This window comes from Haliaeetus albicilla, chromosome Z (assembly GCF_947461875.1).
Source record: "Haliaeetus albicilla chromosome Z, bHalAlb1.1, whole genome shotgun sequence".
Lineage (NCBI taxonomy): Eukaryota > Metazoa > Chordata > Aves > Accipitriformes > Accipitridae > Haliaeetus > Haliaeetus albicilla.
In genome coordinates this window covers 40574412-40587228 of record NC_091516.1, presented here as the reverse complement: position 1 = coordinate 40587228, position 12817 = coordinate 40574412, and the positions used below count along the sequence as shown (strand labels likewise).

Genomic DNA, 12817 nt, shown 5'->3' with positions numbered 1-12817 from the left:
CTGCTCCAACAGGTACATGTCTTTCTTATGTTTGGGGCCCCAGAGCTGAATGCGGTACTCCAGGTAGGGTCTCATGAGAGCAGAGGGGAAGAATCACCTCCTTCAACCTGCTGGTCACACTTCTTTTGATCCAGTCCAGAATGCAGTTGGCTTTCTGGGCTGCAAGCGCACATTGCTGGCTCGTATTAAGTTTTTCATCCACTAGTAGCCCCAAGTCCTTCTCTGTAAGGCTGCTCTCAATCCAGTCGTCACCCAGCCTGTATTTGTGTTTAGGATTGCCCCAACCCATATTCAGGACCTTGCACGTGGCCTTATTGAACTTCATGAGGTTCATACAGGCCCAACTCTCAAGCCTGTCAAGGTCCCTCTGGATGGGATCCCTTCCCTCCAGTATGTCGACTGCACCACGCAGCTTGGTGTTGTCAGCAGACTTGCTGAGGGTGCACTCGATCCCACTGTCCGTGTCACTGACATGGGTTCCAGTACCGACCCCTGAGGAACACCACTTGTCACTGGTCTCCACTTGGACATCCAGTCATTGACCGCAACTCTTTTGAGCGTGACCATCCAGCCTATTCCTTATCCACCCAGTGGTCCACTCATCAAATCTGTGTCTCGCCAATTTAGAGACAAGGATGTCATGTGGGACAGTGTCAAACGCTTTGCGTAAGTCCAGGTAGGTGACATCCGTTGCTCTTCCCTTATCCACCAATGCTGTAACCCCATCGTAGAAGGCCACCAAATTTATCAGGCACAATTTCCACTTAGTGAAGCCATGTTGGCTGTCACCAGTCACCTCCTTATTTTCCATGTGCCTTAGCATAGTTTCCAGGAGGATCTGCTCTATGATCTTGCAGGGCACAGAGGTATGACTGACAGGCCTGTAGATCCCTGGGTCTTCCTTTTTTCCCTTTTTAAAAGTGCATGATGTTTCCCCTTTTCCAGTCAGTGGCAACTTCCCCAGACTGCCACAACTTCTCAAATGTGGTGGATAGTGGCTTAGCCACTTCATTTGCCAGTTCCCTGAGGACCTGTGGATGCACCTCATCAGGTCCTATGGACGTGTGCACCTTCAGGTTCCTTAGATGGTCTCAAACCTGATCTTCTCCTACAGTGGGCAGTTCTTCATTCTCCCAGTCCCTGCCTTGCCTTCTGCAACTTGAGTGGTGTGGCTGGAGCAAGTGCCAGTGAAGACTGAGGCAAAAAAATCATTGAGTACTTCAGCCTACTCCATGTCCTGGGTAACCAGGTCTCCCATTTCCTTCCAGAGAGGGCCCACATTTTCCCTTTTATCAGTGACGTACCTACAGAAGCTTTTCTTGTTGCCTTTGACATCCCTGGCCAGATTTAATTCTATCAGGACTTTAGCTTTCCTAAATACTGAACCTGATAGCCCAGACACCAGGCTGCAGATATGCAAGCTCTGAACCATGCATCATTTCGGGCCTCAAGGTCCTGTTCCAAAAGAGGGTGAGAGCACAGTTGCTGCCTGTGAGGGAGAAGAGACTTCTGCAGAAGTTTACAGCTCCTCAGGCCCATTTGGTGCCAAAGTAAAGGAAATGGGGAGCCTGTTTCAAACACAATGGGTGGAGCTCACTGTGAGCCCTCATGGTTAGCAAACCTGCTGTAGAAGTGGTGGAAATGAGAGATAATAAATGCTTCATTGTAATCTAGCCTCAGTTCATGAGGCTTGGATAGGAAAACCAAAAAGTATTTCATTCATTTTACCAGAATCTTTCATGTGTCTGCCTTTGTCTTTGCTGCACACCTGGTGATGAAGCCAGGGGAGCCTGAAGACATTTATCTCCTGCTCGTGTTTTGTTTGTGTCTTTGGTTTTTGTTGTTGTTGTTGTTAGTTTGTTTTTCATTTCTCAGGCATGTATAACACCCTTCTGCGGTAGTGAGAAAAGAAAGCAAGCATTTTACTCTTTTGAAGGCAGGTGGAGAAGTCCCCAGACTGAGTGCTGTATAGGCCTGTTTGCCTTTTGTTTCTCTGTACTAATTGGTTAGAATGGATGGTGTTAAGTTCCCACAAGTACCTCTGTTAGAGAATTCCTACATATCTAGCCTCGGGGAATTAAGCTTCGGAAAATGAAGCACCCATCAAAGCAGGAGGTGGCTGGTACAGTCTGTATCCCGACTCCATTCCCCCCCCCCCCCCTTTACCCTTTCCCTTCTTCCAGAAAGCTAAAGAAAAGAGCCTTTTGTCTTCTTTTCAGGAAAGTGACACTGAAATTCATCTGTGCTTTATTCATCTGCTTTCATTTGTGCCATTCATGGGCAGCTGTGGGTTATATAGGACAAAGCAGATGAATTCCTAACCTCCACATTCAAGCAGTGTGTTGGTAAAGGTTCAACACCACCCTCCCCCGCTCCTTTTTGGAGGGATCCAACTAAAGTATTATAGCTTTCAGTTTCAGTACTGAGACATCTCGACTGTGTTTCTCCACATGCCATTAAAATGGTGTGACACAGTTCTGCTGCGTTTTAGAAGGGATGCATCTATACAGACATATCTGTATAAAGAGATCTCTTTCTCAGTATAGCAAAACTTAGCAGCTTCTAAGGAAATGCGGTTTAGAAGTTTGCTTTACTGGAATTTGTGATGAAATATCTTTTTTCCCAATGATTTCATTTCAAACATCATCAGATAGGAGAACTTGAATTTACTTTTTGTGAAGACTGCTTCAAGTGTGACAAAGTAAAATTGTATCATTTCGCTAAAGTTAACTTTTGGTGTGAGTTTCTCAAATAATTCCATGAATGAGTAAGGAAGAGTATCCATTTATTTTTCCTTTCTTTTTTTTTTTTCTTTTCCCTTTTAGGTCGGCTATTTATGTGTATCCTGTGCCGTACTTTCATCTGGTGTAAACTGGCATAAGATATTTAAGAGTATCTGGTCTGATTTATGCACCAAACACATAAACACTTGGTAGTATGATTAATGTGCTTTACCTTCACAAATTAAGTGTCTTAAAACCAGACTTCTTTTTAGACTACTTTAAATTTAAATCTGTCACTTTCTTTCCTCCCCAAATCAGATCTAAAGAGCATAATTTATACTGATCACCTTTTAAATTGTAGAATACACATTAGATTAGATTAAGAAGTGCTACACCTCTTTTTCTTAACCCTTCAGAAAGCTGTCGGCGGATTTCATAACCAACATCTTGATCAACCCCTCTAAAAGCCAATAGGTGCTGGAGCAGGCCTCAAACATTTTTGGATTTGTTGATCCACCTGGAATAACAACTTCCCTCTTGTTTTTCTACAGACTCTTCATACTCTGAGCCTCCTGATGTTCAGCAGCAGTTGAACCACTACCAGTCTGCAGCTTTGGCCAGGAACAACAACAACATCAGCCCAATCCCACTTTCTGGGAGTGCTGCAGGAGTGGAAAAAACGGAAGCCATCCTTAACTGTGAATTTTGTGAATTCTCCTCGGGTTACATACAGAGCATTCGGCGTCACTACCGTGACAAACACGGAGGGAAGAAGCTCTTCAAGTGCAAAGATTGTTCCTTTTATACAGGCTTTAAGTAAGTACTGTGCAAAACAGATAAACTCAACTCATAAGGGGTATTTTAGCACTTGAAAAGACTTCTGAGATCTTTGAGAGCTGGCTGTAGCTAACAGAAACATGGCCACTGCTGACCAGGGAGAGGAACATAGGAAATGCCATGCCAGATCACAGCAGCATCCATGTAATCCATTTTCCTCTCTCCTACAACAGCTGGTACCATCTGCTGCAGACGAAAGCACAGTAAGTCCTTACAGTAGGTTTTAGAATCATAGAATCATAGAATCATTTAGGTTGGAAAAGACCTTCAAGATCACTGAGTCCAACCATTAACCTAACACTGCCAAGTCCACCACTAAACCATGTCCCCAAGTGCCACATCTACATGTTTTTTAAATACCTCCAGGGATGGTGACTCAACCACTTCCCTGGGCAGCCTGTTCCAATGTCTGACGACGCTTTCAGTGAAGAAATTTTTCCTAATATCCAGCCTAAACCTCCCCTGGCGCAACTTGAGGCCATTTCCTCTTGTCCTGTTGCTTGTTACTTGGGAGAAGAGACTGACCGCCACCTCACTACAGCCTCCTTTCAGGTAGTTGTAGAGAGCAATAAGGTCTCCCATCAGACTCCTTTTCTCCAGGCTAAACAACCCCAGTTCCATCAGCTGCTTCTCATAACACTTGTGCTCTAGACCCTTCACCAGCTTCATTGCCCTTCTTTGGACACGCTCCAGCACCTCAATGTCTTTCTTGTAGTGAGGGGCCCAAAACTGAACACAATACTCGAGGTGTGGCCTCACCAAGTACAAAGGGACAATCACTTCCCTAGTCCTGCTGGCCACACTATTTCTGATACAAGCCAGGATGCTATTGGCCTTCTTGGCCACCTGGACACATTGCTGCTCATATTCAGCTGGCTGTCAGCCACATCCCCAGGTCTTTTTCTGCTGGGCAGCTTTCCAGTCACTCTTCCCCAAGCCTGCAGCATTGCATGGGATTGTTGTGACCCAAGTGCAGGACCCAGCACTTAGCCTTGTTGAACCTCATACAGTTGGCCTCAGCCCATCGATCCAGCCTGTCCAGATCCCTCTGCAGAGCCTTCCTACCCTCATGCAGATCAACACTCCTGCCCAACTTGGTGTCATCTGCAAGCTTGCTGACGGTGCACTTGATCCCCTCATCCAGATCATTGATAAAGACATTAAACAGAACTGGCCCCAGTACTGAGCCCTGGGGAACACCACTTGCGACCAGCCATCAGTTGGCTTTAACTCCATTTGCCACAACTCTTTGGGCCAGGCTATCCAGCCAGTTTTTTACCCAGTGAAAGAGTACAGCCGTCCAAGCCATGAGCAGCCAGTTTCTCCAGGAGAATGCTGTGGGAAACAGTGTCAAAGGGTTTACTAAAGTCTAGGTAAACAACATCCAAAGTCTTTCCCTCATCCACTAAGTGTGTCATCTTGTCATAGGAGATCAGGTTAGTCAAGCAGGATCTGCCTTTCATAAACCGATGCTGACTGGGCCTGATCCCCTGGTTGTACTGTACATGCCACATGATGGCACTCAAGACAATCTGCTCCATAACCTTCCCTGACACCGAGGTCAGACTGACAGGCCTGTAGTTCCCTGGATCCTCCTTCCAGCCCTTCTTGTAGATGAGCATCACATTTGCTAACCTCTGGTCAACTGGGACCTCCCTGGTTAGCCAAGACTGCTGATAAATGATGCAAAGTGGCTTGGTGAGCACTTCTGCCAACTCCCTCAGTACCCTTGGGTGGATCCCATCCAGTCCCATAGACTTGGGTGTGTCTAAGTGCCGTAGAAGGTCACTAACTGTTTCCCCTTGGATTATGGGGGCTTCATTCTGCTCCCTTTCCCTGTCTTCCAGCTCAGGGGACTGGGTACCTGGAGAACAATTGCTCTTACAGTTAAAGACTGAGGCAAAGAAGGCATTAAGTACCTCAGCCTTTTCCTCATCCTTTGTCACTATGTTTCCCCCTACATCCAATAAAGGATGGAGAGTCTCCTTATCCCTCCTTTTGTTGCTAATGTATTTATAGAAACATTTTTTATTGTATTCTATAGCAGTAGCCAGATTAAGTTCTAGCTGGTCTTTGGCCCTTCTAATTTTCTCCCTGCATAACATCACAACATCCTTGTAGTCCTCCTGAGTGGCCTGCCCCTTCTTCCAAAGGTCATAAACTCTCTTTTTTATCCTGAGTTCCAGCCAAAGCTCTCTGTTCAGCCAGGCCAGTCTTATTCCCTGCAGGTTCACCTTTCGGCACCTGGGGACAGCCTGCTCCTGCTCCTGCTCCTGCTCCTGCTCCAAGATTTCCTTCTTGAAGAATGTCCAGCCTACCTGGACTCCTTTGCTCTTCAGGACTGCCTCCCAAGGGAGTCTGTCAACCAGGCCCCTAAACAGGCCAAAGTCTGCCCTCTGAAAGTCCAAGGTGGCAGTTCTGCTGACCCCCTCCTTACTTCTCCAGGAATCGAAAACTCTTACCATTTCATGATCGCTATGCCCAAGATGGCCTCCAACCATCACATCATCCACGAGTCCTTCTGTTCTCAAACAACAGGTCCAGTGGGGTGACAATTTACTTGCTGGAGGAAATGGTACAGGTAGTAATTCCTCCTCAGCATAGACAAGTAGAGGGCTATCCTTATCCTCAGTTGTGCAAATCTTCTCTACAAAAATAAGGTAATTTTCTGGTGCAATCGATATGAAGCATGGAACAATCAAGTGTCCTACAGAGACAGAAGAATTTATATCACCTTTCTGAAAAAAACCTCTCTCATGTAATTTTATTTCTCCCACCATCTATCTAGCTGAAATGCAAAGCATTCTCTAGTATATCTGACAGCATATAGAGACATTTCAGAAATCCAATTAGATGTGCAAAATTTAAAAACTCGGTGCTATGTGTGTTCATGTGTATGTTTTTAGCTGCTGTTCTGTAAGGAAAATAAAGGCCTGTGCACCTATGCTGTTCATCATTTCTTCCTGATATGCTAGACCCTCGAGCATAACACCCTCAGCTGAATTTGAGGCCTCAAACTTGTTAAGTTCTTAGGAGACTGGTCACAGTAAGCAGTATGACTGGATAAAGGGGAGGAGTTCTGTTGGAAGAAAATGTTGAGCACAAACCTGAGAGAATCCAAACAAGAGCAACCTCTAGTTTCATGTCTCTAGCCTCTGTTGCTTCAGCCCCTTGCTGCCTCTATGGTAAAATTTGCTGCTTGTGCTTTATATCCTGATTGCTATCTCTCTTAAAGATTACCAGCAATTGCCAGGTCTGTTCATTCTGTTTGTGTCTTGCAAGTGCCATTTTCTTCTACCTGAAGTGAAATGAAATCATCTTAAATCAAGCAACATTTACACACGTTCATAGTTGCATAAGGGATTAGCAGTGTCATGTGGTGTCTCAAACATTCAGGGTTTAAATCTTGCTTCTTTTAGAAACACAGCATGGTTTTTGTCTTTAAAAAAAGGGGGAGGGGGCAAAAAAACCCCATACCAATCCCCTCTTCAACTTACCATAGAAACTTAAATGCATGAAAGCACTCACTGAACTCGATAGAAATACACCTGTAGAATTCAGTGATCACTGAGCTGGGCCCAAAGCCAGTTGTGTTAGGAAATTGCTTTGTGTCAAGCTAACAGTCTTGAAGAACTTCAAAGAGACTTCTAACTCTAGTTCAATGTGGCAAGCTCCTTAGCTTTTGCAAGCTTTACCACTGCTTTAGGAAAAAATGACCAAGTGCCCCAAGTTTACAGACGCCTCTTATTTCAGTAGTTGAGCTTGTGGTTAAATTGGTGTACAGTTAATTTCCTCTGCGTGCATGTCTCTTGCAACTTTTAAGTATGCAGCCAATGTAATGCCAGCAAGAAATTTTTTGTTCAAAAGTACTGTGGAGTATTCATTCATTCCTCCACATTAATAACTAGACTATTCTTAATCTTGGGTTTTCAGATCCTTATAGCTGATGCTTTAAAATTTAACTACTCAGTGCCAAACTCACTGTGAACGCAAGTCTGGTTTGTATCCCAAATCTAAAGATTTTAGCTGGTTTTGGGCTTGTCCTACAAAGACGGAGATGGTTAAGGACATTATCTGCCTCCAGAAATAAGTCTGTCCTCACCTCTGCAGGTCCAGAACAGTAGATAGATTTTTTTCAACTTGCTAAAAATTTAATCTTTGCCAGAGAAAGTACACTGAATATTTCATCCTGAAGACAAATAATGACCATGAATGATGGGAATTCTTTTGCTATCTTAACTATAGCAATGTGACTATAGAGCAACCCATGCAAAAGAATATCTTGTCAGAGTGAATGTTTGTTACTTGAGGATACAAGCCTGCAAATACCTCTGCTCATGTGTTACTCCTGTGAATAGCTCCACTGAAATGCCATGTGGCACTGTGAAGACAAGGCTGAGTGGTATCTGTACCATTTTACACAACACGTCCCTTATAGAGCTGTGACACTTCATCGTTCCCTGCACACCTCTTCTGACTGCTTCCATCTCTCCCTCCTGTTTCACAGATCTGCTTTTACTATGCACGTGGAAGCTGGGCATTCGGCAGTTCCTGAGGAAGGACCCAAAGACCTTCGCTGTCCTCTTTGCCTATATCACACCAAATATAAACGCAACATGATTGACCATATAGTTCTGCACAGAGGTAACAATATCGCCGTATGTGTCTGTATCTGATGAAGGGAATGCTGAACAACACCCTTGTCTTTCAGACTGGTTTCATTAAGTTTTCCTCTCTGTATATCATTAAATTTCCCCCTCTCTGTACATGAGGACAAGTACGTTAAATAAGTCATCAGCCCTTGAGTATCTTTTGTTTCATTTCTAAATGATGCATCTTACTTATCTCCTGTAAAATTCAAAGTTAGCCAGTGCTGAAACAGGGCAGATTTAAAATTGTTTTTAGCTTTTCCTCTAGAGAGGTTAACAGTCATCAAACACCTGTTTAGCAAGAGGCCCTAATTTACAGCTCTGATCTAGGCCGCAGTTGTTTCCTGCTTATGTGTCTTATAAAGGCCTTACTATCATAAACTCTGTGACAAGGTATATCAACTAATCAGAGGCCCCACAATATCTCTTGATTACTTGCTTGCTTTTTTTCTCTTCAGCATTCTTAGGATCAAAATAAGAATTATAATATTTTTGGTTTTCTTTAAGACTCCTTGTCTATCTCCACCTCTCCCTTCTTTAAAGCCAGCTAAAAGTGGGATTAGGGATTTCTATATTCTATTAACTGCGGGCTTGCTAGCTCAGAAGAGACAGCTGTTTGGGCTCTCTGGGCTGGGATTCCTGCCCATAGCTATCACACTTGATGCTTGTAGATGGTCTGTTGGCTGCTGAAATCTAAAGCCATGTGTTGGGATGGCACTCTGCCTGTTTGCAGGTTGGGCCGAGTTTCACAGTAGGGTACTGGTGGTGAGCAAACACAAGTTTTGCATGCCATCTTTTTCCTGGAGGAGATCCTGGTGTGACAAGTGCTATCGTAATGCCTTGTAACATACCACTTTTCAGTGTTGGTAGCTTAAAGTCCTTCTTGTACCAAAGCAGTGAGGCTGGCAGAGTTCATACAAATTTCTATCTGCTAGCAGGGCTATTCAGAGGGAACATCTGAGAAAAATGACGTGCCATGATTCAGAAAGCACATTACAAAGCTGCCTTATTTGGTTGCAAGGGTTTCGCAGATGCTTTAGCTTTTACTTCCTGCCTTTGAAGGTGTTGTTATGTTGGATTTCACCCAGCTTCAGGGCATACTCCAGAATTAGCTCACTGTAGAGAAGAGGGTTTAGTTAACCCCTGTGCAGAGGACTGTGCGGTTCCAAGTGCTGCCGAGGTGTGCTTTGTTTTGTGGTTGTGCCAGGGCTCCAGTGGACACTGCCAGACCTTTAAAATACATATATACAGGCTGAGGGAGAACTGGATGGGCTTAGTTAGGGTATTTTCCATTATGCATAGACTTGACACTGGGAATGTCCAGTTGCTGAAGTAGAAGAGCACTTCAAGAGCTCAAGGAGCTGTACTGCCTGTACAGCACTGGAAGGAGGTGGTTACCTCCTGAGTGACACTGTGGGTCTGTTCTTTTGCAGAGCTGTTGCTTCAGTTGCACAAACCAACCTCGAGCCTTTGTGCTGCTGAAACAAAGCTGATAGCAAAGGACATAACAGTATACCCACTAAAGCGTTGGGAGAGGTAAAACAGAGTACAAGAAGTTTTAATGCAAATGGGATTATAGCTGATAAAGAATCTCAGAGGCCACTGAGGGATGGACAAGGGTTATCTCTGGCGTCAAGCATCCAGGCAATAAAGGAAGTAGGGTCCTTCTTTAAAGTTCTTCCTGGTGCATATATCTAGTTAAAAAAGCCCTTTACTGTTGTGTTTAATTGTGTGGCAGCTGAAGCAGACAATTTTGATAAGATTTAACATGCACTGAAAGAGAGACTGAGGGATGGTGAATGTAGTCTGAGATAGATAGCCTTCCTCTTTTACAGCCATTGCATTGGTAAAACAAGGGCATAGCCCTGAGCTGTGGTCCAAGAAACTTAGTTTTGAGGTAGATGGAGTGGTGCAGTGTGTAAAATCAAGAGTGAAGGGTTTGATCCATTCATAGTTAATGTTCCTCCTGTGTAAAAAGACATGTTTACAGATGCATGACTCTTATATTACTTCTAAGTTGCTGCACCCCTAATCCTTGATGAAACAGCATGTGCTTGAAATGGAGAGTATATGCCTCTTAATGAATGGCTGCAGAAGCCATGTTTTACAGGGCTAAAGCATTATCAGCTAGGAGCCTGAATGCCTAGTGAGAAAAAATTAGGCAAGGAATTTGCTTGCCGTTAAGAATGAGGGCAAACAGGAAGCTTCCGAGAGCCTTCTTCCATGTATCACCTATTCCTCATCAGTGTAAAAGCAGTTCACCATCCCTTCTGTGGGTACAGATGGAGCACAGACTCATTACAGGTGGCCTGTAGCAGGCAACTGACATAGCTAGAGGCAGGTATGTGAAGAGAGTAAGTTTGGCTCTCGAGTTCTTCCTGACCTTTGTGACAGGTGAGCCTGGGGAGAGGAGATACAGAGGAGACAGTGAATGCTTGCTCTGTGGCCAGCACAGAGGTGCTGGCCTTTAATTTAGTCTGGACAATGCAATTAGTTTTCATTATGCCTTCAGTAACATTCCCATCACACATTTTGGAACACATTGGTATTTTCCAGGGCTGAATGCAACTTACCAAGATCACTATTGGGTCTACTTTACCTTGGGGCATTATTTTTTCTTCTTTTACCGATCATTTTATTCTCTTCATGGTACACATAGTGATTTTGTTCTTCCATTTAAGAGAAATCACACCCGCTTCTCTTGAATAAATAGTAACTTTAAGATAAGTCAAATTTTCAAATTCACCTACCTCCCCAAAGGCTTCGTTGCTACATATCCTGATTCCTTGCACGTGGTTGTTTCTGGCATCCCTTGTACACACAGCTTCATTGATACATGCAGAACCTTGTGCTGTGCTTGCTTTTGGCTGCTGGAATGCAAATGCTACATGTTCTGTTACTGTAGCTTGGATTTGCAGGCAAAAATGCAGATTTTCAAACACCCAACATGACCAAATAATTGATCTGTGTCTTGATAGTAGAACTAGGTTTTTGTACTTGGTTTTCCTTTAAGGGAAGGAAATAACTTGTATATGCTGTGGTGTGTCGGTGAGTAAAGATTTTTCTTTACAACTAAGGACTGATAGAGTCATGGGTTCTTTTATGCCTCGAGCAAAAAAAACATATGTCTGCTTTGAGCTACTGTATTGCAAATACCTAGTGCATTAATGGCCTTTCAATTTAATCCCTGATCTGCATGACAATTAGCCCAAATATTTCAGTCTAATGAAAGGATTTGGTTTCTTAAACCAAGATGATGCTTTTTGGTGTTTATTTTATTGTTGTTTTTTAATTACACCTCTTGCTAAGATGTTCCACAATTCAGGACATCTTTTTGTGAGGCGTATACAGTAGTCTTTGTTTAGACACTGCTGAACTTTAAAGAAGTCTACACATGGATGAAGAAGCTACCTCTTTCAATTTGTCTGTGGGGCTTTATGGTTTGCTTGTGAGTTTGTCAGTTGCCCAGGTATGATAAATGCATTCTAAATGAGTAGTTAAATAAACAGAGCTTTGTAGGGGCAAGCTGGAGATGAGAGCATCACCTTACAAAATAGGAGGTTCTGGATCCAAATAACCCTGTGTGATGGGTTGACCCTGGCTGGACGCCAGGTGCCCACCAAAGCCGTTCTATCACTCCCCCATCCTCAGCTGGACAGGGGAGAGAAAAATATAACAAAAAGCTTGCGGGTCGAGATAAGGACAGGAGAGATCATTCACTAATTACCGTCACGGGCAAAACAGACTCAGCTTAGGGAAAATTAGCTCAATTTATTACTAATCAGCCAGAGTAAGGTAAATGAGAAATAAAACGAAATCTCAGAACACTTTCCCTCCACCCCTTCCTTCTTCCCGGGCACAACTTCACTCCCGGATTTCTCCACCAAGCCCCCCCAGCGGCACAAGGGGGACAGGGATGGGGTTTATGGTCATCACACGTTATTTTCTGCTGCTTCACCTCCTCAGGGGCAGGACTCATCACACTCGTCCCCTGCTCCAGCGTGGGGTCCCACCCACGGGAGACAGTCCTCCATGAACTTTCTCCAACGTGGGCCATTCCCACGGGCTGCAGTTCTTCACGAACTGCTCCAGCATGGGTCCTTTCCACGATGTGCAGTCCTTCAGGAGCACACTGCTCCAGCGTGGGTCCCCCACGGGGTCACAAGTCCTGCCAGAAAACCTGCTCCGTGGGCTTCTCTCTCCACAGATCCGCAGGTCCTGCCAGGAGCCTGCTCCAGCGCAGAGTTCCCACGGGGTCACAGCCTCCTTCGGGAACCCACCTGCTCCGGCGTGGAGTCCTCCACGGGCTGCAGGTGGATATCTGCTCCACCGTGTACCTCCCTGGACTGCAGGGGGACAGCCTGCCTCACCAGGGTCTTCACCACGGGCTGCAGGGGAATCTTCGCTCTGGCACCTGGAGCATCTCCTCCCCTTCCTTCTGCACTGACCTTGGTGTCCGCAGGCTTGTTTCTCTTACATGTTCTCACTCCTCTCTCTGGCGGCTGTTTTCTTACTGTCCCCACTTTTTTTCCTTCTTAAAAATGTTATCACAGAGGCGTTACCACTATCACTGATTGGCTCGGCCTTGGCTGGCAGCGGGTCCGTCTT

At 44.7% G+C, this 12817-nt stretch overlaps 1 protein-coding gene across 7 annotated transcripts in view; it reads left to right on the top strand.

The window, feature by feature from the left end:
* The window catches only part of ZNF462 (zinc finger protein 462), a 96427-nt gene that overhangs the window by 69741 nt on the left and 13869 nt on the right, over nt 1-12817 (top strand). For all 7 annotated transcript variants that reach the window (XM_069776729.1, XM_069776730.1, XM_069776731.1 and 4 more), the window contains 2 exons: nt 3275-3539; nt 8068-8204. In XM_069776729.1, coding sequence (XP_069632830.1) covers nt 3275-3539; nt 8068-8204 — 402 coding nt within the window. The remainder of the gene's footprint in view (nt 1-3274; nt 3540-8067; nt 8205-12817) is intronic.